The 25,609-nt window shown below is 34.2% G+C and overlaps 3 protein-coding genes across 3 annotated transcripts; all 3 read left to right on the plus strand.

Moving 5' to 3' along the window:
* Positions 1-1,155: 1,155 nt before the first annotated feature.
* LOC146945560 (copper-transporting ATPase RAN1-like) lies at positions 1,156-8,189 on the plus strand. The gene is made up of 9 exons (XM_085743893.1): positions 1,156-1,500; positions 2,792-3,406; positions 3,728-4,157; positions 4,284-4,609; positions 5,242-5,300; positions 5,408-5,750; positions 6,487-6,669; positions 6,779-7,036; positions 7,380-8,189. Exons 1-9 carry the CDS (start codon positions 1,228-1,230, stop codon positions 7,875-7,877), a joined length of 2,985 nt encoding a protein of 994 aa, XP_085600019.1. The 5' UTR covers positions 1,156-1,227; the 3' UTR covers positions 7,878-8,189.
* A 3,610-nt stretch (positions 8,190-11,799) lies between these two features.
* LOC146945561 (uncharacterized) lies at positions 11,800-13,261 on the plus strand. The gene has a single exon (XM_085743894.1). The coding sequence runs from the start codon at positions 12,384-12,386 to the stop codon at positions 13,092-13,094; it is 711 nt and encodes a 236-aa protein (XP_085600020.1). The 5' UTR covers positions 11,800-12,383; the 3' UTR covers positions 13,095-13,261.
* A 2,517-nt stretch (positions 13,262-15,778) lies between these two features.
* GCD1 (ribosomal protein L20) lies at positions 15,779-21,937 on the plus strand. The gene is made up of 4 exons (XM_085743895.1): positions 15,779-16,136; positions 16,226-16,551; positions 17,268-17,457; positions 21,479-21,937. The coding sequence occupies exons 1-4, from the start codon at positions 15,906-15,908 to the stop codon at positions 21,695-21,697; spliced, it is 966 nt and encodes a 321-aa protein (XP_085600021.1). The 5' UTR covers positions 15,779-15,905; the 3' UTR covers positions 21,698-21,937.
* The last annotated feature ends 3,672 nt before the right edge of the window (positions 21,938-25,609 follow it).

Consider the following 25,609-nt stretch of genomic DNA (forward strand, 5'->3'; position numbering starts at 1 on the left):
TTGACTTGGTTATAAGTCTTTGTAGAACCACGTATTGAGTGACATTGAGAAACAATCAACTTCTTCGCTCGACTGTTTTAGTATTGGCCAACTGTCATTTGATTGGCAGACTTCCTCGCAAGATAGTCTAATTACCTATTTGTCAAGATCAAATGACATAATGATTAATTTTAGGTGTAGAGAGATGATTGTTACCTATTCTTTAGGAGAGACAAGATAGTGAACGTAGCTTCTTTTGTTATGTTATTTGAGTGTTTGGATTATTTGAAGGTTGCGTATTAATCGAATTTTCAAGGGTATTAATAGAGGCATGGATAAAGTGGTGGACTCAATCAAAAATATCTCTTAACAATGGATGTTGGTGTAGAGGAGGAGTGTCCTAGTTTGTTTGAATGATTTGTTAACTACTTGCAGTGTTTGGTTAATTTGGTGTTTTCCATTTTTTACTTTCCTTTGTTTCCATGTGTATGTAGAATTAGTATCAGTTGACAGTTGTACTCACTTCAAAATTATGAGCTCGTTACTATCTGTACTCTTTTCTAAGATATTTATTAAATCACTTGTTTGGTGTTATATGATCTTATATTTTGGGGATATGTACGTCTTTATATGCGTTTAAGCATCAAATAACAACCGATCAAATAAATTAATTCAAAACTAGTTGTTATATTGAAGTTGAACGTTTTTAAATTATTCAATTAACTACATTTTTTATCGTACTTTTTTCTAGACAAATTGCACTCAAAAACTCAAACAAAAATTCAAATTTAAATATCTACCAAAATTATAGGAAGGAGAAAACTAACAATCTTTTACCTAAATGTGTTTTTGCCTAAAAAAATGACTAATTAATTTAATCAAAGACGACTTATTTAGAAGCGCAATTATTGGGTAAAATTTATTTTCCTTTAAAAAAAGTAAAATTTATTTTTATCTTATATGACCAAAAATTTGAGATTTAAATGGTACTCTTATTTAATTTTTAGATGAAATGTTGCAAAAATATTTTTGTATATGAAAAATAAATTTGTACCAAAAAAATAAATAAATAAAGAAATCAACAACAAAACAAGAAAAACTAATGTCAACCGTACAGTACATACAACATAGTGACATACGACGTGTATATGATCATTTTTGAGAAGAAATTATTTTGATCATCCTCTTCATTTTACTCTTCAAATTCTTAATTTCTTTCTTAAACCCCCTCTCTCACTAACTACACCGATGGCCCCCGGTGTGAGAAACTTACAGCTCACTAATTTACTCGCCGGCCGGAAGATTGCCGCCGTCGACAACTCCGATGACTTGGAAGACGTACGGCTCCTAGAATCCGACGATGAAACGAGAAGAATTCAGGTGAGGATCACCGGTATGACATGCACCGCTTGCTCTAATTCCATAGAATCAGCTCTTAAAGCCGTTGACGGTGTTCTCAGTGCTTCCGTTGCTTTGCTTCAGAACAGAGCTGACGTCGTTTTCAATTCTGCTCTTGTCAAGGTTCATCTCTTCTTTCCTTGAATTAGCATTAGCATAATGATCATAGTTAGTTTTATTTTTTAGTTTTAGCTGCGAAACTCGCACACACTTAGTACTTAGAAGCGGAGAATTGCATTGCATGGTTTGAACCCGCGCCAGGTATGATGAATTCTTATGGTACTAACATAGGAGAAAAATAGTGAAGAGTGTGTGTGTGTGTGTGTGTGTGTGTGTGTGTGTGTGTGTGTGTTTTGTTATGCGGCAATAAAATTTGATTTTGTAAAATTGTTTCCAAGTTCCGACTAAAAAAGAGTTGAATGCATAGTCACATAATTCTCTTAACACGCCGCGAACTGCAAATTTGTACTTGCCTACCCTTTTGTGGTACTTTTGCGAATTGGTTCACACAAATTCCAATGTACTTCATGGAAACTAACGAACCGGGCGAACTGAGACAAGTGAGTGAAGATTGAGGTCTCTTGTAAAATAACACCGGTCAAAAAGAAAAAGGTGATATAAAAGAATATTTTGGAAAGTGGGCATTAGTTTGTTGCAGCGGGCTACTATAATTGTTGGGGTGTCAATGTCAGGCATAGCCTGTCCCCTCTTCCCCGCTCCTTGTTCAGTGCTCTTTGTTTTGCCCTTCTCCTATGTTTTGGGCAGTGTAACTTCACATTTTGACATAATATTATAGGATAGCATTAGGTTCTGGCTCCTCTAACTAAAGTTAGTAATTCACTTTAGAGTGTAAAGTGAATAATATTAGCCATTGATTAACAAACCAAAGGTAGATATTGTAGGTACATCATAACAAATCACGAGTTTGTTAAAATAACAACCCTTGATTTTCTCACTTTAGAGGATCCAAATCCACATTCATATTATCTATATACATTAATCTGCTAACATGTGGACTAAAATTGATTTGTTGCTTCTTCTTTCAGCTTTAACTTATTATTACTCATCAGAAATTTCAACTGTTATCCGTACTATTTTTTGTGCATATTGTTACTTTTGTCGTAGTACCAATCGGATTTCCTTCAACCATCAGACTCTGCTACTACTTGCAAATAATATCTTTCTTGAATGGTGAACTATACAGATGCATACATATAGCTGAATTGCCTGTCCTTGTCTCATATATTAATTGAATAAAAACATAATAAGAAATTAAGTCGTTCTCCCGTCATTAGCATGCATCTGTATAATTCCCCATTCAAGAAATATATTAATGTAAAGTTTCTATGAATTACTACCAGAAGCTTGTATTCAATAGATATTGAATTATATTTTGAAACTTATCATATTCCAGGATGAAGACATTAAAAATGCAATTGAAGATGCAGGGTTTGAAGCAGAAATATTACCTGAATCCAGTGGACCTGGAAAGGTTCCACATGAAACCCTGGTTGGACAGTTCACCATTGGAGGTATGACATGTGCAGCTTGTGTAAATTCTGTTGAAGGTATTTTGAGAAATCTTCCAGGGGTTAAAAGAGCTGTAGTAGCTTTGGCTACTTCGTTAGGCGAAGTCGAATATGATCCAAGTGTAATTAGTAAAGATGATATAGTCAATGCAATTGAAGATTCTGGCTTCGAAGCCTCGTTTGTACAGAGCAACGAGCAGGATAAAATTATTTTTGGAGTTGTTGGTGTGTATAGTTTAACAGACACACAGGTTTTAAAAGGCATGCTTAGTAACATGAAAGGAGTAAGGCAGTTTTGTTTTGACCAGTTATCGAGTGAATTAGATGTTCTGTTTGATCCTCAAGTTCTCAGTCCAAGGACCTTGGTTGATGAGATCCATGGGGAAAGCAATGGTAAGTTTGAGTTACATGTTAAAAGCCCTTATACAAGGATGGCTTCCAAAGATGTTGAAGAGACTTCAACTATATTTCGGCTCTTTATCTCCAGCCTGTGTCTTAGTGTGAGTATTTTCTTAAACTTAATTTACACAATAATCTTATGGTTTCTTTATACTTCCTTTTTGTTTTTGGTATTCCTTTCCATATATTCATGAACCGTGATCTCTTTGGAGCATTTGAAATCGCTTGCAAAATTACTGAATATAACTTTCAATTCTAATTTGTACAAAGATAAATTACGTAAGTTCTGTTAATTGTTATCCTCAAATTAGGAAATACTTGTCGTCATCATACTCAATTAGCGATATTGTGTTAGCATACCTTATGTTTTTTATGTTCTTGTTTGATCTTTTGAAATGATTTTAGCTTGATACATTTATCAGGTTCCTCTCTTCTTCATGAAGGTAGTTTGTCCTCATATTCCGTTTATGTACTCCTTGTTACTTTGGCGATGCGGGCCTTTCCTCATGAGTGATTGGTTGAAATGGGCATTGGTGAGTGCAATCCAATTTGGAATTGGGAAACGCTTTTACATTGCAGCTGGAAGGGCTCTTAAGAATGGTTCAACAAACATGGATGTCCTGATTGCTGTGGGAACTACCGCCTCTTACGTTTATTCTGTTTGTGCTCTTCTATATGGTGCTCTTACTGGATTTTGGTCCCCAACTTACTTTGAAACAAGTGCTATGCTTATAACATTTGTATTGTTGGGGAAGTATTTGGAAGTCCTTGCCAAGGGAAAGACATCTGATGCCATCAAGAAATTAGTAGAACTTGCTCCTGCAACAGCTTTATTAATTATTAATGATAAAGGTGCATATTATTTTCATTTATGTGCTTTTTGTCTTAATCATAAGGAGATGATTGGCTTGTTTATCAAAAAATTTGGTTGATATATTATTTCTGACAACAATAGTAATAACTATATCGATTTTCTAGATGGTAAATCTATTGAAGAAAGGGAAATTGATTCCTTGCTTATTCAACCTGGTGACACATTGAAAGTTCTTCCTGGTACGAAGATTCCTGCTGATGGTATTGTTACTTGGGGATCAAGTTATGTAAATGAGAGCATGGTAACCGGTGAATCTGTACCTGTTTTGAAGGAGGTGAATGCTTCTGTTATTGGGGGTACAATAAATTTGCATGGCGTCCTTCACATAAAAGCTACTAAAGTAGGATCTGATACAGTTCTGAGTCAGATAATAAGTATGGTTGAAACAGCACAGATGTCCAAAGCTCCCATTCAGAAGTTTGCTGATTATGTAAGTATTTGGGTCATAGTTGTTGACCTTCAAGTTCTACGGGAGTTACTTTCATAGTGTGTGTGTTTCTGTGTAGAATAAAATTGCATCATTCTCTTTTATGAAAAAAGAAGTTTGTCTGTGAAACATATCTTATGTTCTGCAAAATGTTTCTTGTTTCAAGATGGTATGGTACTTGATTGTTGATTACCACTTAATTGTTATTAAGATTTCCCTGGTAGATCTTGACATATATAAATATAATGCTTGTATACATGAATGGACGATAATACTTTGTTTGTGACTGACAGATGGTAGTTTTACCAATGGTTGTTGCTGTATATTTATTTTGTTATGCAAAACCTCATTTAATAAATAAAAAAACACTGAGTAGCTAGGAATCAACATGTGGTCTGAATTCTTGGCTGCTTTGTCTGCGGGATTTGGTTAAGCTTGCATATTTGGGGTAATATGTTGAAAGCTCTCTTCCGATTGCTGAAAATTGTGGTGTTTAAGCTTTTTTTATGCTTGTTCATTATGTTCTAAAAGTAGGCATTTTTTGGTTGATTCAATAATATCAACTAGTTGATTGGTTCACATATGATAAAGGAAATATTAGATATGAACCCTGGTGCCATTCTCTTGGCTGGCAGGTAGCAAGCATATTTGTTCCTACAGTTGTTTCTTTGGCATTGTTGACATTTTTGGGCTGGTAAGTTCATCTTAACTGGTTTTGGTAAATGGCTTAAAGTTGACTTATAATATGACTGAAATGCTTATTCCCAATTTTATCTTTCAATATCGATTTATTGTCTGTAGGTATATAGCTGGTTCTAATGGAGCTTACCCAGAAGATTGGCTTCCAGAAAATGGAAATCACTTTGTCTTTGCCCTAATGTTCTCAATATCTGTAGTAGTAATTGCATGTCCCTGTGCACTTGGCTTAGCAACGCCGACAGCTGTCATGGTGGCAACAGGGGTTGGGGCTAACAATGGAGTATTAATTAAAGGAGGAGATGCCTTGGAAAGGGCTCAGATGGTGAAGTATGTGATATTTGATAAGACAGGCACTCTAACTCAGGGAAAAGCCAGTGTTACTACTGCCAAAGTATTCACTGGAATGCAACGTGGGGAATTTCTTACATTGGTGGCTTCTGCTGAGGTGAACTCTGATTTCTTATCCATTTCATTTATTCTTGTCGTCTATTTATTATGCTGACACATATCTGGTTCAGAGCTTAGGAGTTAGGCCGTGGGGTAGTTAAAGATGACTTATATGAATATCATTTGAATATAAAATATTTTCCATATTTCCTCCCCTCCTCTTGTCACAGACTGCTTAACTTTTTAATAGTGTTATTATTGAAATCGAAGTGTGAGTGGTTAGCCTCACATCAGCTAAAAATAAGCTAAATCAAGGATATATATAAGAGCGGTGACCCATATATCTATACATTAATATTTTGATTGAATATTTGGTGTCAAAGTCTCCTAGTTGTCCCGGTCATTAGTCCGTTGTTCCTGGCGCTCCCCGAACTCCCTAACAAACTCCACCTTATTGTTGGTAAATAACAACCGGAAACTGAAGATAAACAGAAAACGAAAAAACTTGATTAATTTGACACACAATTTAATCAAAGATTACAGGTACAAAATTACAATTTTTGCTAAGTACTAACCCTCTGCTATGCTCGAGTAACTGCCCCTTATCAGTAAATATGAGTTATACACGACAGCAGTTATGACATGTTGTCATAGGCATGGCGTAAGGAACAAGATTAGAGTAGATTTATCGTTCTTGCTTGTTTGATTGTCGGAAAAATTCACCCTTCTATTTTAGAGGAACCAAAATTAAGTTAATTTCTTATTTTGTTTCTTTGTTTATTTTTATAATTCAGGCTAGCAGTGAACACCCACTGGCAAAAGCAGTATTAGCATATGCACGCCACTTTCATTTCTTTGAGGATTCTTCAGATGCTACACAGAATGATGCAAAGTCTGGATGGCTTTTTGATGTCTCAGACTTCTCTGCTCTCCCAGGAAGAGGTGTTCAATGTTCTATAGACGGGAGGCGTATTTTGGTATTGTCACTTTACTATTGTAATATGTCTGTCTTGGTATCTAAATACATTGAAATTCGCTTTATTTTTTCTGAAGAGTTTCTTATCAGAGGCAGCATGTCCTCAACAGGTTGGCAACAGGAAGTTGATGGTGGAAAATGGTATAAATATTTCAACAGAAGTGGAAAATTTTGTGGTTGAGCTGGAACAAAATGCGCAGACAGGGATACTAGTATCATATGATGATATATTAATTGGAGTTTTAGGGGTTGCAGACCCACTAAAGAGCGAAGCTTCTGTGGTTATAGAGGGCCTCCAGAAAATGGGTGTCATACCTGTTATGGTTACAGGAGATAATTGGCGAACAGCTCGCGCTGTTGCAAAGGAGGTCTGAATATATATGCATCAACTTTTCTTTTTATGTTGGCTATTAAAACCTTGTTTTCTGGTAACTACCATTATTTTCAAAAGCTGTACTTCTAGTATCAACATTCCACATCTGGAATATTGATTTTCTTATTGATGATAGCTAGTAACAATTGAAAGAAGTGCCAGAATTTTAAATTTATCATCATTAATTACCAGTTTCTTACACCCTACTGTGAATAATGACTAATCAACGATCCATGTAAAAGAAAAAATATTGGTGCTTACATGCAAGTTGGTAAATTTTATGGAACAGAAATTGATGTCGTTGTGAAACTTGTAATGACAAATGTTTTGCATGACAGGTTGGAATCCAAGATGTAAGGGCAGAGGTTATGCCTGCGGGAAAAGCTGAAATTGTTCGCTCATTCCAAAAGGACGGAAGCATAGTTGCAATGGTGGGCGATGGTATCAACGATTCTCCAGCATTAGCTGCTGCTGATGTTGGCATGGCAATTGGGGCTGGAACTGATGTTGCAATAGAAGCTGCTAACTTTGTGTTAATGAAAAATAACCTGGAAGATGTGATCACAGCCATTCATCTTTCCCGGAAGACGTTCTCTCGTATCAGATTGAATTACGTATTCGCAATGGGTTACAATGTTGTTGCTATACCAGTTGCAGCTGGGGTTTTATATCCTTCACTGGGTATCAAGCTGCCACCATGGGTTTCTGGTGCATGCATGGCTCTCTCTTCTGTAAGTGTTGTATGCTCTTCTTTGCTTCTTAAAAGATATAGAAGACCCAGACTAAGATATAGTAGACCCAGTGTTACCACAGGACTTGAAATAATTGTAGAATAACATGATTGTAATAAAATAAAATAAAGGTTATAACTTATATCCTTGTTTGATAGGAACTTGTAATTACAGTTTTGTGCACGTGCCTTCAGTCCATGCACCCCCTAGGGTGTGCCATTGTAATTGTAGCTGCCAATAGGTTGTAAACTTCTTTATGGTTTAGAATTGGTGTAGTATATGTGAGTGTGTCTAGAAACATAGCATGTTGATGAAACTTGTCATGTTTCATGTGGAACTTAGGTTTAATATTTGGGACACGATTCATTAAGGTGAATCCCTTATTCTTAAAGCTTATTACGTTAAGCAACACCTAAACCTAAAAATTTCCCTCTAATTGTACTGCATTAATTACTAAAACTGTTAACCCAAAAATATTTCCCTCCAAAGTCTTTGCCAATTTGAATTTCAAATTTTTTTATAGGAACCAACACCTAATTATATCGGTGGCTTTTTGTTAACCGTGCTATATTTTCCCATAACTCAATTTATGTGGTATGCACATATCTATCAAATATAATATGTGGGCTAATTTATCTCTCCAATTTCTAAGATCCTGTTAGCAAGCTCATATGTTACCGAGAATCATAGAGCTTAGCTTGCTACCCTTTCCCATTTTTTCCATTTTAATTCAATACTCCATCACCTGTTTTCTTCTTCTTCTTTCTCACCCTTCATCTCATTTTCTTTCTCTCATCACTTTTCTACCATTTTTTGTATCCTCAAATATTTTTCCGTTTTTGTTTAATTATGTTTCAAGCATTTTATTGTTGTTTTTTTCAATCTAGAGTAGAAGAGGTTGTGGAGCGGGTATTTAGAAATTGATTGCATATGTTTGTTCCTAAGGTTAGTAAGAGTTGGGTATTTGTTGTTTTATGTTTTTATTTTCGTTCTATACACTTTGGATCAATTCCATTAATCTTTTTCTACATTTGATTTTGTCTCCTTTGCTTGATTTTGTCTTCTCCCATCCAATTTTTCTATCAATAATTGATCTTTTATCAATGAAGTTTAGGTAAGTGGCTTTAACAACTCTTTTTTTGGTTACATGGCTTTTACAACCTCATGCACTCATCATTTAGCAAAATTATTTGTGTCTTTTACTAGGGAAGAAGAAAAACGAAAGATGCAGTGAGAGTATTAGAGAGAACGAATGAGTCTAAACGAATTTTTCAAGGATATGAGACTTTGAAAATATAAGAGTTTAAAACAGGAGCAGCCTTATTGTGGCAAACCACATGACCAAACTTTTCCACAGGTTTTCATCTTAAAAATCTCAAAACCTCTTCATTTTTGTGTAGCGGGAAACTATGCCTTCTTCATTTTTGGTGTCCTTTTCGATGTCAAATATTTGATTTTATCCATTTCATGGATCCTTTGTTGTTGATTGTAAGTTATTATCGAAAAAGAATTTATGTCCCTTGAGTTGGATTTTTTATTTTTTTTTAAAAAAATATGCGTTGCGTTTTTATCAACAGTATTATTGTTTATCTGCAATAGGATAGATAGGGTTGTTGAAGATTAAAGCAAAATGTTGGTATCCTAGATTAAGTGTATCAATTACTACTCTTTGCAATTAATTTTGTTTCTCCATAATGAATGCTTAGTGTGTCAGTTACTACTTTTGCAATGTTCTCTTTAGAATTATAGTTGAATATGAAATCTAAGGTATTGGCAATTAAGGGTGGTATGTCTTCCATTATTTTACATTAAAATCAAAAAATGAAGCAATGTTTCATTCAATCTCTAAATTGTATGTCATTCCTATTCTTTTCAGTTTAGTGTTTGATCTTGACGTACGTTCGTGTTTTGGCTTCTTTTTGGCATAACATTTCACTTTGAATTACTTCCCTCCATGGATGGGATGATATATATGGTTTTGGTATTGGAATAAAATGATAAACATTAACCAATAAATTCAAATCTTTTGATTACTCCCTCTGTCTCATCCCACAGTGAGCGACCTTTTTGACAATTTCATAGATCTTCAATAAAAAAATATAGTAAGTAAATGAGAGAGTGATATTTTTATTAATGAATTATTTATCATGTATTGGTATAATCACCACTATCATAGATGATAGTGAAATAAATTGACTTTGAAGTGATGAAAGTTTATTGTATCATGTTTAATGGTAATGCAATTTTTCTATGACTTAATTAAAATCGATGAAAATATATAACATAATTTATTGGTGTCTATTATTGTTGATAGGACCCGTGCGTGCACGGGTCGAAAGTCTAGTTTGTCTCTAAAAATGAATAATCACGGTTATATTTATTTGTTATTTATTTAATCTAAAGTGAATTTTGATGTTCGCTCTCAAGCTACCCCCGCTCCATGTATGTAGCAGGTTTTTATCCACTGATACCTGTAGCTGCGGTACATTTATTTTTTTTGTCATTTCTAAGAGGGATAATTGGAGTATAGAATATATGATCTCTTGTAACTAGCTAAACCGTTTTTTTCATTCTATCAATCTATATTGAGAAATGATTTTTGACACAAGAACTTTGATGTCGAATTCGTTCATGTCCATATTTGTATGTATTTTTGAAATATGTGTAAGTTGTATGTGATAGAGAGAGAGAGAGAGAGAGAGAGAGAGAGAGAGAGAGAGAGAGAGAGAGAGATATTGAGATATATGTATGTGGTTGCATACAATGTCTTTACTTTGATGTTCAAATAACAAAACTGATATATATAATCTCATCATCGCATGCATATGATGAATGTAAGTGAAACACATAGATATCTTCAATTCCGAGGTTTGATGGCTGCTAAGGCAGCGAAAAAAAAAATCAGAAACAATATGATCAATTGAATATAAACAAAGTTTATACTTCCAGTTTTCAATGGAAATCTTTCTTTTTCTAGTAATATACTATTAAACCAACTAATTCACCATATAACTCCGAGAGAAATAGATGAAGTAAAGTTTCACCTTTGAACCACTGATTCTGATACTGGTTGAGGAGAAAGTGTGTCACAAAAATTATTTCAGAAGTTAAGGAATTAAAAGTATATTAGAAGAGGTAACCATAAAATTATTTGTCTTGTTTCAATCACATTATAATAATGAGAAATGATATTTGAACATCCATTTTTCAACAACTTTTGTGACAACTCTCTCTCTCTCATACTCTCATTGTACTTTTATTCTCTCTCTTCCTTTTTCTCTCTCTATTGTTATTGTCCAATAGAAAGAGAGGAAAAAGGTTGTCACCAAAAATTGTTGGAAATTGGTTGTCAAAATATCATTCCTCTATAATAATAGGTTCTCCATGTACAGTCTCTTGCATGAAGTCCATGGACAAGAATAAAGGACAAAGTAAAAATATTATACTATGGTTGTGGCAGAAATATTAAATGGAGATGGATATGTATTTGGATTGGAAACGTAGAACTCACGTGCCCCTTGACTTATTCTTCTACAGTGTATACGACCTAAGTTTGTATTATCTATCTATATATAATTAAAGTTAAAAGGTTTTTATTTAAGGACAACTAAGAAGCTAAGTGAAAATGAAATTTATAGGTAATCTATGTGGTAAGTTGCATATGAAAATTATGAGATAAAATTTATTTAATGGGTATGAACTTTGATGTAATATCTCAAGAGTTTAAATGAAATTCATGAATAGCGTGTTGTATAAGCTTATGTTGATGAACAATCTACATAGAATATCACATGTTCATTTAACATACTACACCATAGTCTTTAACAATAGACGTTAATAGATAAACTATTTTAATTGAACGATTTACAACTTTAAAGATGTATTTATCAATTCACTGACAAATTTAAGTAACAGTTACTCACAATTTCATATAACAATTTACTTGTTGACTTGGATTGGAATAGTCTCTAGTTTACATTTCTTTCCCCTTGTTGATACAATTGACACAGACTTTGGTTTGGTTTTCAGTAATAAAAAAAGTGGCCTCTCATTGGATTATTACTATATATCATGAAGTAACTTATACGGTCATACAAAATTTGTATAATTACATAGGAAACTTGATTAAATCAAATGATAACAAGATATGGTGTGGTGGGTGGGTGGCTAGAGCATAGAGATATTTATTTATAATTTTCAACCTTATAGTACACATTTTTCTGACCATGCACAAACAGTAAGACCAACATAACAAACAAAAAGAGTCCCAAACATGATGTTGTCCCTGATTTTGATTTCGTCACTCATATATATAAACTTCAAATTGAGCTATTTCCTGGAAGCACACCATTCTTTGGCCCTAAGTTTCTTCCCTATCACTATCAAAGAATAGTCAAAATTAGACATTTTTACTTTGACCATGACAATTGACAAACAAAAAATTGACAATACACACATACTTATATACATAACACGTACTAGTAAACAAACATGCTCCAATTCATTGTTTAAATATTCAAAGACTGGACTATGTCAATAGAGTTAAGTACTCATCACTGATCCTCCTCACATCACATTTTCACACCTACTTCAAAATTCAATCCATAACACATGAGTGGTACCATGACTGCTTCTACTGACCAATATTGGATGCAATACTATCAACAACCTCTCATGGATCATACTCTAAATCCACCTATAGAAAATTTCTCTGATTCAACTGTGATGACAACAAATCCTGTTCCATTAGAGACTATGATTTTGAGCCCTACAAATTCATACACAAACACTAGTGACCAATTGACACCAAAGGGTGGTAATATATCCAAACCAATTAGAAGAAGATCTAGAGCTTCTAAGAGAACACCAACAACACTACTCAATGCAAATACAACCAATTTTAGACAACTTGTGCAACAATTCACTGGTTGTCCTAGTACAGCTTTGTCCTCGTCGTCGTCGCTAGGTGTTCATAAAGGACCTATTACCTTAAACTTTCAACAAGGTAGTAGCAAACAGAATGTTCAACATGACACAGCAGCTAGATTAATGTCACAACTTAGTAGCACAAGTTATAATCAAGTTCATCATCAAGTGACTAAGCCATTTCCATGGAACAAGGAGCAAATTCAAGCGCCTCGGCAACAGCAGAGTGGTTATAACTCATTTGAATATGTCAAGAACAACAATTTTGTTCCGAATTCGGGTAACTCGTCGTCAAGGCCTAGTAATTTGGATGTTTCTGATGGTTTGGTTGTGGATAATGATTTTGGTTTGCATGATCTAACTGTGAATGAATTCTCCAATGATACTTTTATGTGATGAAAATAGAGGTGGACTTAGTTATATTTTGTTCATTTTGTATGCATCCACATATTATAAGAATAATGTATAAGGTCTATATGCTAGCTTTAATATCTTTAAATTCAATTTAGTTTCTATTTATTTATCTTTTCTTCAGGTTAATACACCAATTATTATTTTTCCTCTCTTTTTTGCATAATGAAACATAACATCTCAATATTAGTTTAATTTATTTTGAAAATTAATATTTATCTCTTGTTTAGATTATAGATGAATAGGAAGAGAAAGGTGATTTAAATCCCTTTTGTTCCTGGTGAATTCCCTTGATTATATTGTTCTTTTTCTTCATGTTCTTAAATTCTTCAACTGTACTTCAACTTATGGGATTGTATACGAAAAGTGGTAACACTCTATTTTTAATACTCGTTCTCTTATTAAATGAAATTAAGTTAGGTACAATCACTTTATGTGGGATTGTAACCCATTCGCAAAGTTGGGATCTAAATTTCACTCGATATCTGTAATAATGTTGAAAACGAAGAGTGTTAGAATAACTGTTGTTAACACTCATAACCATATATTGTCTACATTGTGAATAGAGTTTCTATTTCTCTTTTCAATATTGTTATTTAAGTATTTTTGTTTTTCGTCTTAACCCTCTAATTCTAAGAACAGAAATGAAAATTGTAGCAAGAGGGACGACATCGAACAAATAGTGAAACGTGTGATTGGCTGTTTCATAACGTATACCCTCTTAATTTCCAACAATTGTGGAGGTTTAATCTCCAAACTCATTATCTTGCTTGAGGTGAACCTAAAATAATTAACTATCGTTTTATTATCTGTACACTTTTTTTTTCGATGAATTATTATTTGCACACATGATAATCAAACATTTATAATTGTGTAACAATTCGTGCACATTTCTTATCTAAATCATTTATTTGTGCACATGATAATCAAACATTTATAATTGAGTATCAATTCGTGCAATTTTTGTCTTTACAACATAAACGAGAGGCAGATACACACACATCATTTTCCTCTCCTCATTTAGGAAAATTTATGTAGAATATTATACGATCCTATATAGGTTATGTGTCTCTCGAATAATTAATATATGCATCATGCCAAGAAAACAATGTGAGAGAGGTGTTATAAGCTAATCTTGTGCATCACATCTTGTAGCATGAAGAATCTGAATTACTAGTGTTGAATTGGATAGTTCAAAAGAAGTGATCTAGTCTTGGTCACAGGGACCAGCTCGAAGGAAACAAGGGTAGATAGTGGGCTAGTTTTGGCTGCATCTGCATTTAATGAAGTATACTTTGAACAAAGTCCAACCTTATCTTTTCTGTTTCACACTACAAGGTTGATTTAATATACGTACAAATTAAGGTACAGTAGTATAACGATGTTAATAAAAAAATATAGAAGAAACATAGCATAGTCATATAACTCTCCAACAAAAGAAATGGACCCTTAGAAAAATAGTAGTGTTAAAGATTTAGATATTCAAATACTTCTTTCATGATATTAGCGAACTAATAGAGGATGATATAAATTACTATTTTAATTAAATATTTTAAATATTAATATATAATGTTATGATTTATCAAACTAAGAAAATCAAGAGAGAATGAATTAAGATGATATGTTTAGATTTATGACTATGCTATGTTTTCAGTTATTTTCCGTATTAACATAATAAATTGAAATCTCGAGATCATTCTTGTTTTCAGTTTCATTATCAATGATCTTATTATCGTCATCTTGTGCTTCTTTGAGAGCACACTTATCAGTTATAGATTTATTATTATCCAGTGTCTTTTCTAGATCACTTTCAATTATATTCACCTTTTCTATTCCTTTTCTTTTTCGGGAATTTTTGTCTTTGGATCCCATAGGTCGGCCGCGTGCCTTAGATGTACCTGCTACATCATTTAGTTTCGAAATCTCAACCTGAGTTGGGATATTTACATCTGGTACATGCGACTTTGTCACTCTTTTCAAATCAGTAAATGAATCTCGCAATTGATTTGCTAATTCTTGTAAGTGCACTATTTTCTCTACATTTTCTTCCCATGATTTATTATATGGGTCCAAATGTAATAAATGTGGTACATGCCTTGTTATCTTATTTTTCCAATTGTTTATTTTCTCCTCCTAGGGTTAGAAATTTTGCTTCGCCAAAATGACAATCAAGAAATCTTGCCTGAAAAACATCACTTGTTAAAGGTTCAAGATATCTTTTTTTTTTTGAAAGGAGGTTCAAGATATCTTATAGTAATAGATGGTGATTCATACACCACATATATTCTCAACCTCCTTTGAGGTCTCATTTTTGTTCTTTGTGGTGGAGTTACTAGGACATATACTGCATAACCAAAAAAAATTAAATGAGAAATAGTTGGTTCCTTATCGATTGCAAATTGATAAGAGATATGTTTATGATCAGCACTTGGCCTTAACAAATTAGTGTTGGCTTGTCCTTCACTAAATCACAACACAACTTTTTCTCCTACATATAAATTATTTAAAATACTAAAATAAATTTGTCCAAAAAAAAAATCGTATAAGATCAAAAATTATTCAATATCATACCAAAATTTAATGTATCGTTATTCTATTTTATGTTGTGTTGTTTTGTCGTTTGCACCCAAAATTGGATAATCTCAAAAACGTCTTACAATTGTAGTGTGCATCACCGACCGATAGTGTCTACGGTAAAGACAGACTCCACTAACACACACTAACACCATCTCCATTCCTTTCCCTTTCTCCCTCACTCGCCGTAACTCCATCAACACCATTCCCACCGCCGTCACAATGCAAACCATCAACCGTCTCATCTCCGTCACACGCCACCTCACCACCGACCTCCGCCACTCAAATCTCAGAACATTCTCAATCTCAGTCTCCGGCGGCGGATCCTACGACGACCCTAACTGGGAAACTCCTTCCACCTGGTCCACCGGCTTAACCAAAGACCACTTCAACGGCGACTCCGATCCTCAATCTACTCTCTCCGATCTCCAACAAATGGAAGAAAAACTACAGGTATTACGATAGAACAGAAACATTATTGTAACTAATTATTAATTAAAAAAGTAATTATTGTAACTAATTATTACATTGAATAATAACAGGAACTCGAAGAAGAGAATCGGAAGAGCAAAGTTTATGTTGATAGTTGGAAGCAACGAATGGCGGATACATGTGTGATGTTGAAGCAAGTTCATGAACCCGGTGCACGAGGTTCGTATTTGAAGGATAGCGAAAAGGCCGAAATGTATCGGTTGCATAAGAAGGATCCTCAGGTTTATACAATTGAGAAGCTTGCTAAGGATTATAGGATAATGAGACAGAGAGTTCATGCGATTCTTTGGTTGAAGGAGCTTGAAGAGGAAGAAGAGAAGAAACTTGGACATAAACTTGATGATTCTGTTGAGATTTTGCTTGACACTTTTCCAGAGTTAGTGCTTTGTTTCAATATTTGAATTGAATTGAATTTAGGGTTTTGGTTTTGTTATTATTAAGTGAAAATTGATTGTTGTATGTTTAGTTTAGTTTAATTTAGGGTTTAGGGTTTATGGATTAGTTATTGTTAAGTGAAAATTGATTGTTCATATGTTTAGTTTAGTTTAATTTAGGGTTTAGGGTTTATGGATTAGTTATTATTAAGTGAAAATTGAGTGTTCATATATTTAGTTAAAATTTGGGGTTTATGGTTTATTTAGCGTGTGTTTGGTTCTGCGGTAATAAAAATTGATTTTGTGAAAGTGATTATGGCGAAAAGTGAGTTGAATGTAAAGTGATTTATGTTTGGATACCTTCATGTTAAAGTGAGTTGAACAATAAATTGAAGTCTAAATTTTGGAGGCAAAATCAATGCTAGAATCATAAGTTCCAAATGCTAGCTTCAAGATAGAATCGATTTTGGAATCAATTCTATTTGAGAGCAACCAAACATTTCAAAATCAATTTTATATCTAGAATCAATTTTCCCTCCTTCAGAAGTGGAATCAAACATACACTCCTTGTTAAGTGAAAAATGATGTTCTTATGTTTAGTTGAATTTAGGTTTATGGTTGTTAAGTGAAAATTGATTGTTCACATGTTTAGTAAGTTGAATTTAGAGTTTATGGTTTATTTATTTATTGCCTTTTCTTGCTGTTGTTGTTGTTGCAGATTTTTTATTTCCCATGATAGGGAATTCCATGTTGCGTCGCTTCCTTATAAGCCTGACTTCAAGGTGATGCCTGAGGGGTGGGATGGCATTACCAAAGATTTGGATGAAGTTCATTATGAAATCTCCAAAAAGGAGGATGATATGCTTTATCGAGACTTTGTTGAGAAGATGAACTTCAACAAGAAGAAAGTGAGTTCTCTTTGGCTGCTATTCTATTTTTTGTCAATGAAGCATACCTTGTTATAAAGAAATAGATATCTTGCTATGTTTTTGTGGAGTAGTAAAAGTGTTTGATATCTTCATTGTAGAAATTAAATAGGGTACTATGGGGATAGTTTGACATGATATTTTTGGTGGGGTTTTGGTTGGTAAACTGTGGAGTGTAGAGGACTTCCAAAGTTTTTGCAGAACAAAGAGCTTATATAAGTCTCGACTGAGAAATAGAAGATTTAAAGACGGCGAATGAGCTGGTTAACAAACCAGGAAACAAACATATTTTCCTTAATAACTCTGGTTTTGGGTTTGGTGTTTGAGACAAAAGAACTGCCTTAGCCTTAAAAATGCTTATGTTTAGCTTTTATAGGTGCAACTATTACCTTTCAGATTACTTGGTCTTTATTAGATGCTGCAGCAGGGCGTGACTCAGTTAGTAACAGAAATACAAGGTAGTATATGTTAATGTTAGGATTACATAATAAGAGGGAAGGAATAGTATGGACTCTGGAGTCTTTAACTATTGAGAGTGGAATCTGAAAGGGACAGTCTAGGTCTCTTGAATACCTGAAATGTAGAATAGAGATACATTTCCATTGTTACATTCTGGGGTCTCTGAACTTGTATCAAACTGATTCTGATCAGAGGGAATTCTTTTTGTAATAGATTGTTGTTTATCCTGTATTCTGGTGAACTCATGAACCAGTGTCCAACAACCGTTGATTAGTCAGGCTATGAAAATACAAGGTAATGTAAGGTGAAAAGTGAATGAAATAGTACCAAATACAAATTATAATAGAATCATTTAAACTGCCTGAACTGAAACAATTAGCTGAGTATTGGGTGATTACTGATTAGAAGCAAAGAAGTTTGGCTTTCTGTTTCAATGTAAAAGTTTCAAGGTATAAATTCTGCGAGAAGTTTTGTCATGGATAAAAAGATGTATTCAAATAGAATGTTAATAGTGCAGGCTATATTTCAGCCTATTTTTTTCTACTTGTTATATTTATGATCGGGCATTATGTCTTCATTTGATCCATGTAGCCAACCCCACCTAGTAGGATAAGACTTTGTTGTTGTTTCTGTACATCTACTTGTTATGATCACACAATTATAGAAGATATGGTGCAACTTTAGCACCGCTGACAGTGACAGCTGATATGACTATGGCTTGAAGACTCTTCGGAACGGAAGAAGAAAATATTGAATGGTTTACCACAGTTCTAGTATCCCTCAAATCTATGAAAAAATTGCTTGGTAGGAAGTAATGAATGAACTAATTTCCATTGATTAACACTTGAAGACTTCACAAATTCTTTAGTTAGTACATACTGGTCTTTAATTTGCGGTCCTTTTAAACCTGTCAGCAGAAGTAAGCATTAGATTACTTTCACTGATGATTTTAGTGGAAAAACATGAATTTTCGTAGACAGGAAAATCGGATGATTTTGCTGTTTTCAAAATATTTAAATTTCATGTTTCAGAAGGAAACCAATTCATATATTAGATGCTCACAAATTAATCAAGTCAGAATTTACGCCACTAACCAAATTTTTGTGACATGCATGGAGTTGTAAACACAAGACTAGAACTATTTTGTGAGTATGGGTAAGTTGGAAGAATAGAAAAGAGTAGAACTATTGTGTGGTTATGCTATCAGAAAAGGCCCAATTTATTATTAAGTTCGAAGGAAAGAACTCCCAATATGCACTTGCTACTAAGTACTAATCCAAAGGCTGTTTAAGTATCCTTGGGACTTTAAAAAAGATACAAGCACTCTTGAATTAATTAATTCACCCTGAAATATTACCCAGAAGTAGTAGTAACTAGTAACTAAAACTATTTGAAATATTTGTAAAACGAAAGATAAACCTGCTGCTAAATTCTTTCTATTGCTCCTGCATAGAATGATGTTATTCGTAACTGATGCTAATAACTGCTCAGTAAGCATATATATATATATATGGGGGCTGCTAACTTACACCCACCTAAAACCATTAAGGTGCAAGTTAGCAAGCTACACCCACTAGTATTTGACCAAAAAACCAACTCCACCTATTTAGTTTCACTTTTAAACAAAGGGTAAATTTGTAAATTCCCTATTTTTCCAACATGCTATAACAAACATATTTCCTTAAAGATACCCTGGCATTGAATTTCAAACTACGAAATACTCACATCAACATAATGTCCGAAGCGTAAAACCTGGAAAACGGTTATGGTTTTTTTTTTTTTTGAAATAAAGTGTAATTGACAAAATTGTCCTTTAATTTTAAGTGTTTTATAATAGTGGAATTTGGTTTTTTGGTCAAATACTAGTGGGTGTAGCTTGCTAACTTACACCTTAGTGTTTTTAGGTGGGTGTAAGTTAGCAGCCCCCCCCTATATATATATATATATATATATATATATATATATATAGCCAATGCAATTTGGAGCTTTGTGTTGCTCATCGGATCAAACTGTCTTTTGGGGATCTGGATGTCTAGATATTATGGGACAAAACTTGGGCATTGTGTTTTTATCGTTGTACAGATATTAAGAGATATAGTTTAGGTTGACAATTACTTGGATGCATGATGTTTCGAATTGTCATTTCTTTCATTCGAGTAAATTATATACTGAAAGGGAAAATTGTGGAGTAGAAGAGTGAATTTATGGATGTTTTATTTATTGAACAATGACATTTCTGGTAATGCTTTTAGCATGACCTTTAAGAACATCCAGATTGTTAAATGGACCATTAGGGCATTGGTGTAGCTATCTTTCCAATTTTATTTATTTTTGGTCCATCATCATTTAGTTGTTTTTCACAGTTTTTCTCAGGGGGAGTTTATCTTTTTCTTTGATCTTTTTTACTATGCTTAAGAAAATATTGGATTAGTGGAGATGAAACATTTAGATGCCTATCTACAGGGAAAAAAGTATACAAAATTGTGCAAATTGTAGGGGGGCATTATATACCTATCTACATCTACAAGTTTCATGAAACCAAAAAGAATGAGAATATTGAGACAAGGTACCCGTATATTTGGTTTTATGTAAGTTGCTCAACCATGGGATATATACATGTTGAATGGTTTAATGAAAGGTGACTCTGCACACGATCTTCGTTGATTTCAAAACAGCAGAAATCCTGTTGAAGGCTCTAGAGATACTTGTGTATTGCATGTATTTTGAAATACAAAGGGTATATATGATGGCCGTTAGTAGTGTGTGATGAACTCATGGAGGAGATATAGTCCCATTTGATAACTGGATAGAATGAGTAAATTGTAAACTTGAGTTGTAACCGAAGCTTTGGAATTCTGGAGTTCTATATGAAGTTTAAAAAGGAGGAACGAGCACATCGAATGCAAGTTGATGATGTTTTGGATGTGAAAAAACCAATATCACATCATACCATGGTTTAAGATCCATAACTGTAATCGGGAGATTGATCATCAATGGGTATGTTCCCTGGATTGAAGCTGGTTGATAAAATGGACAGAATGCTTCTAGTGCTACTTGTGATTGCAAAGTGCCTGCAAAAATAACATTTTATTTAACAGTTACCAACAATATTCTATTGTGATATTAGTGTTGGACTGAGAAGTCCAAACAAGCAAATGGTGATATGAGTGTTGGACTGAGAAGTTCAAACAAGCAAAAAAAACAACTATTTCTGAGATTAGAGAGCTAAGTTGCATGAGTGCATATCTAAGGAAAAAATATGTTCGGATAAAAAAAATTATTTGGGGGGAACTGGAGTAGCAACTATTGAGGGAAAGATGATTAGAGTTGTCTGAACTATAACATGATTTATTGTAACAAATATTTATTTTTGGCCTTTATTCTTACAAATATTTATTGTTTGCTGATCAATACACATTGTAACAAGTATGTGAGTGTACAGTTCCCCAAACACCCATGCTCTGTCTTTTCTTTGTTCTATCTGCTGCTAGTCAGTTTTTTATTTGTAGAACTCGCTGAATAACTTGGTTGTGATTATGTACAGATGGCTGGAGAGGTGAAATGCCACAAGTATAGTCGACGACGCCCTGAAGATGGATGGACTTTCACTGTAGAGAAAATGGGACCCCGAGGGAAGCGTGGAGATGGTGGGGGCTGGAAATTTGCTAGCATGCCTGATGGATCAACCCGACCACTGAATGAGATGGAGAAAATGTACGTGAGACGAGAGACTCCACGCCGGCGACGCAGGATCCTTCCTTGATTACATTTTTGTTTTTGTTTTGACTAGCTGCTAAAATTAGAATTTGTAGTCTAATGCATCAAATGGTTTGAGATATGCATATGTATTATTATTTATCCTTTTTTGGTTGGATGAGTTATCCAAGGGTATCTTTTAATTAATCCTCAATATCTAGCTCAAATTATGCACAATGATGTCAATAATTAAGATCCTCTTTGTTGTCAAGAAAAGGGTAACTAACACCGATTTTAACGTGTGGAACTTGTGTGTTTAAAGTTATGCTTGTGTTCAGTTTATTGAAAAAGTGTAACCTATATTGTCCACTTCAGTTATCAATGGTGGTATAGGTATACAGAGATGATATTCTGGAATCTAGTTATTAAAGAAGGTATGGGTGTTCAACACCTAAGACTGCACGTTTTTCCAACCACTTATCATCCTTTTTTCCTAGTGTGTTGATGCATTTTTGAATGAGATTAATTTTTACGGAATCACTGATTTTTATTAATCTCGATAATAGTTTTATTTGAGTTTTTTTGTACACAAGTTATAAAAATTCAAGCTTATTTGATTGCTCAATTGAATTTATAAAGCTTTTATTTTTATTTTGTAGGCATGAATGTATAAAGCTTAAAGGGTGAGTTTGGGACCTAAAATGCTTTTACTTTTGTATATGAGTTATAAAGCTTTTATTTTTAACCACTAAAGAGCGTTGTTGATTACGTATGAAACAGAGGACTCTGGTGGGGAAAATGCTCTACAGGCTTCTCCAAGGCTCTAACCGTTTGTGTGCCCCTTCAAATTGCCTAAATTGCTCTTGTTTTACAACATCGAATCATTACTTCCGATCGTTGTGGTTTGAGGGTTATGTCCCGATCCACTAGGGGGATGAGATTATGTTATGAACCAAATTCAGGTGTTAGGATTTGATGCGCATGATGCAACCGGCATGAATCAGCACAGTGCATAATAGATATGAATTGATTGATGAAAACATTCAAATACCAATAAACCACAGTAGAAGAGTAATATTAAACGGAACATGTTCAATGTGGTGGTTTTAAATACCAATATACAAATGATCGCATGAAAACATCAAAAAAACCTAACCACTGAGCCACTTAGTCTATAATTTATGAGTATCTCCTTCTTCCAAGACTCATTTGATATTGAATAGCCAACTTTGTTTCTTAGACAATCCGTTTACATCGGCATATTCTGTTGTAGTATTCATCCCTTCCAAAGCTTAAATTTTTTAAAGGTTAAATTTAGATCTTGTAAAACCTAACTCAGTCCAACTTATTCTTACCCCTATCCACAAGCAGATTTTTACTTCGCTTACAAATTTACTCATGTCACTAATAATCCATGAGAAACTTAAAAAGAACCTTGAAATAATGGTTCCAAATTTAGAAACGTAATCCTTATTTGAATCAACGCAGTTGACGAAAATTTTGACATCCACTTTAAAAATAACCTTTTATTTCAATGTACATAAAAAAGTAAATGAAATGTTAAAATTATATACTGAAAATTTAACAAGAAATCTATATTTTTTCTTTTAAAAAAAAGTATCAACAAACTGTACAGACAAATTGTAACAAAAAAACTATGCAAACAAATTAATAACAAAAGTTTATAGGTCACACTATTTCTTACTTCTTCTATTTCAAAATGAACGTCGTTTAATATTTTTTTTCTCACCTATTAAAAACAACAATGAATAGCAAAATATAAAAAAAAATCATTTGTATATTGTCTACTATCATAAATGTAATATTTTTTATTTGTCAAAAAAAATGCAATATTTTATCGTTGACGAAAATGCAAAGTTAAATATGATCCCTTGCAAATATACATAAGAGTAAAGTTACATTGAAGAGTTTTATTTGATTAATGTTTATGCGCCGTGTGATAATGGTGCAAAATTGTTGTTATGGGCAAGATTGTCGTCCTTATTGAGTAATTTATCGGGGAAGAATGTGTGTATTTGTGGTGACTTCAATGCGGTGAGATCGTTGGAAGAACGTCGTTCTACAAGAGCTCATTCTAGTGTGGGGGATGTCGACCCTTTCAACAGGTTCATTGAGGACAATTTGTTGGTGGATCTTCCTCTTTGTGGTCGAATGTTTACGTGGTATAAAGGAGATGGCACTTCAATGAGTCGCCTTGACAGATTTCTTTTATCGGAAGATTGGTGCTTGGTTTGGCCAAATTGTTTGCAAGTGGCTCATTTGCGGGGTTTATCTGATCATTGTCCTTTGTTGTTAACGGTGAATGAAGAGAATTGGGGACCGCGACCATCACGTATGTTAAAATGTTGGTCGGATGTTCCCGGTTACAAACAGTTTGTCATTGAAAAGTGGAGGGAGATGCATATACAAGGGTGGGGCGGTTTTGTCTTGCATCAAAATTTGAAAAAGATAAAAATATGCTTTGAAAGAGTGGCATCGTACGCATGTCAGTAATTTTCCCGGGAGAATTCAGGCTTTAAAAGAATGTGTCGATGTGTTGGATACAAAGGCGGAACTTGTAGAGTTGACGGAGGAGGAATTATCTGATCTGCGAAGTAATACTGTTGATATTCACTCTTTGTCGCGGTTGAACACTAGTATTTCTTGGCAACAATCACGGATGTTGTGGTTACAAGATGGTGACGCCAATTCTAAGTACTTTCATGCGGTCATGGCAGGTAGACGTCGTGGAAATTCTATTACTTGTCTAGATGTCGATGGTAACATTATTGAAGGTGTTAATCCGGTTCGTGAAACAGTGTTCAACTATTTTTCAAACCATTTTTTGCCCATTGAAACCGGGAGACCAAGTATGGATGGGATGGAGTTTCGGCACCTTGACTATGGGGATGGGGTTTTTCTTGTGCACCCTTTTTCTATGGAGGAGGTCAAGGCGGCGGTGTGGGAATGTGATAGTTTCAAAAGCCCAGGTCCTGATGGCATTAATTTTGGTTTTATTAAAGACTTTTGGTCGGAGATGAGTGGTGATGTTATGCGCTTCATTGGAGAGTTTCACAGGAATGGCAAGCTCACTAAAGGAATTAATAGTACATTTATCGCTTTGATTCCGAAAGTTGAGATTCCTCAGAAACTTAATGACTTCCATCCAATTTCTTTGGTGGGATGTTTGTACAAAATTTTAGCTAAGGTTCTTGCTAATAGATTGAAAAGTGTGATGGGTAAGGTGGTGTTAGAGTCTCAAACTGCTTTTGTTCAGAATAGACAAATTTTGGATGGTCTTCTTATAGCAAATGAGGCGGTGGACGAAGCTAGAAAGATGAAAAAAGAATTATTGTTATTTAAAGTTGACTTTGAGAAAGCATATGATTCGATTGATTGGAATTATTTGGAGACCGTTATGACCAAAATGGGGTTCCTAACTCTTTGGAGGAAATGGAATAGAGAATGTATAAGTACGTCTTCAGCTTCGGTGCTTGTGAATGGTAGTCCCACGACGGAGTTTCCTTTAAAACGTGGATTACGGCAAGGGGATCCTTTGTTGCCATTTCTGTTTCTTCTGGCGGAAGAGGGTCTTAATGTGTTGATGAAGGCTGTGGTGGATGCTAATTTGTTTAATGGGTATTGTTTTGGTTCGAATAATTGGTTTTTTGTTTCCCATTTGCAATTTGCTGACGATACTTTGTTGTTGGGGAAGAAGAGTTGGGCAAATGTCCGTGCTTTAAGGGTTGTTTTGGTGTTATTCGAAAGTGTGTCTGGTTTAAAGGTGAATTTCCATAAAAGCATGTTATTTGGTATTAATATAGAATATTCTTGGTTGGGGGAAGCAGCCACGGTGCTGAGTTGTAGGGTGGGGAGGGTTCCTTTTATGTATCTAGGACTTCCTGTTGGAGGTGATGCTAGAAGATTATCTTTTTGGGATTCTGTTGTTGCCCGTATTGCGAAGCGGTTGTCTATGTGT

This window comes from Medicago sativa, chromosome 2 (genome assembly GCF_051527215.1).
Source record: "Medicago sativa cultivar Bolivia chromosome 2, Bolivia_mono, whole genome shotgun sequence".
Classification (NCBI taxonomy): Eukaryota; Viridiplantae; Streptophyta; class Magnoliopsida; order Fabales; family Fabaceae; genus Medicago; species Medicago sativa.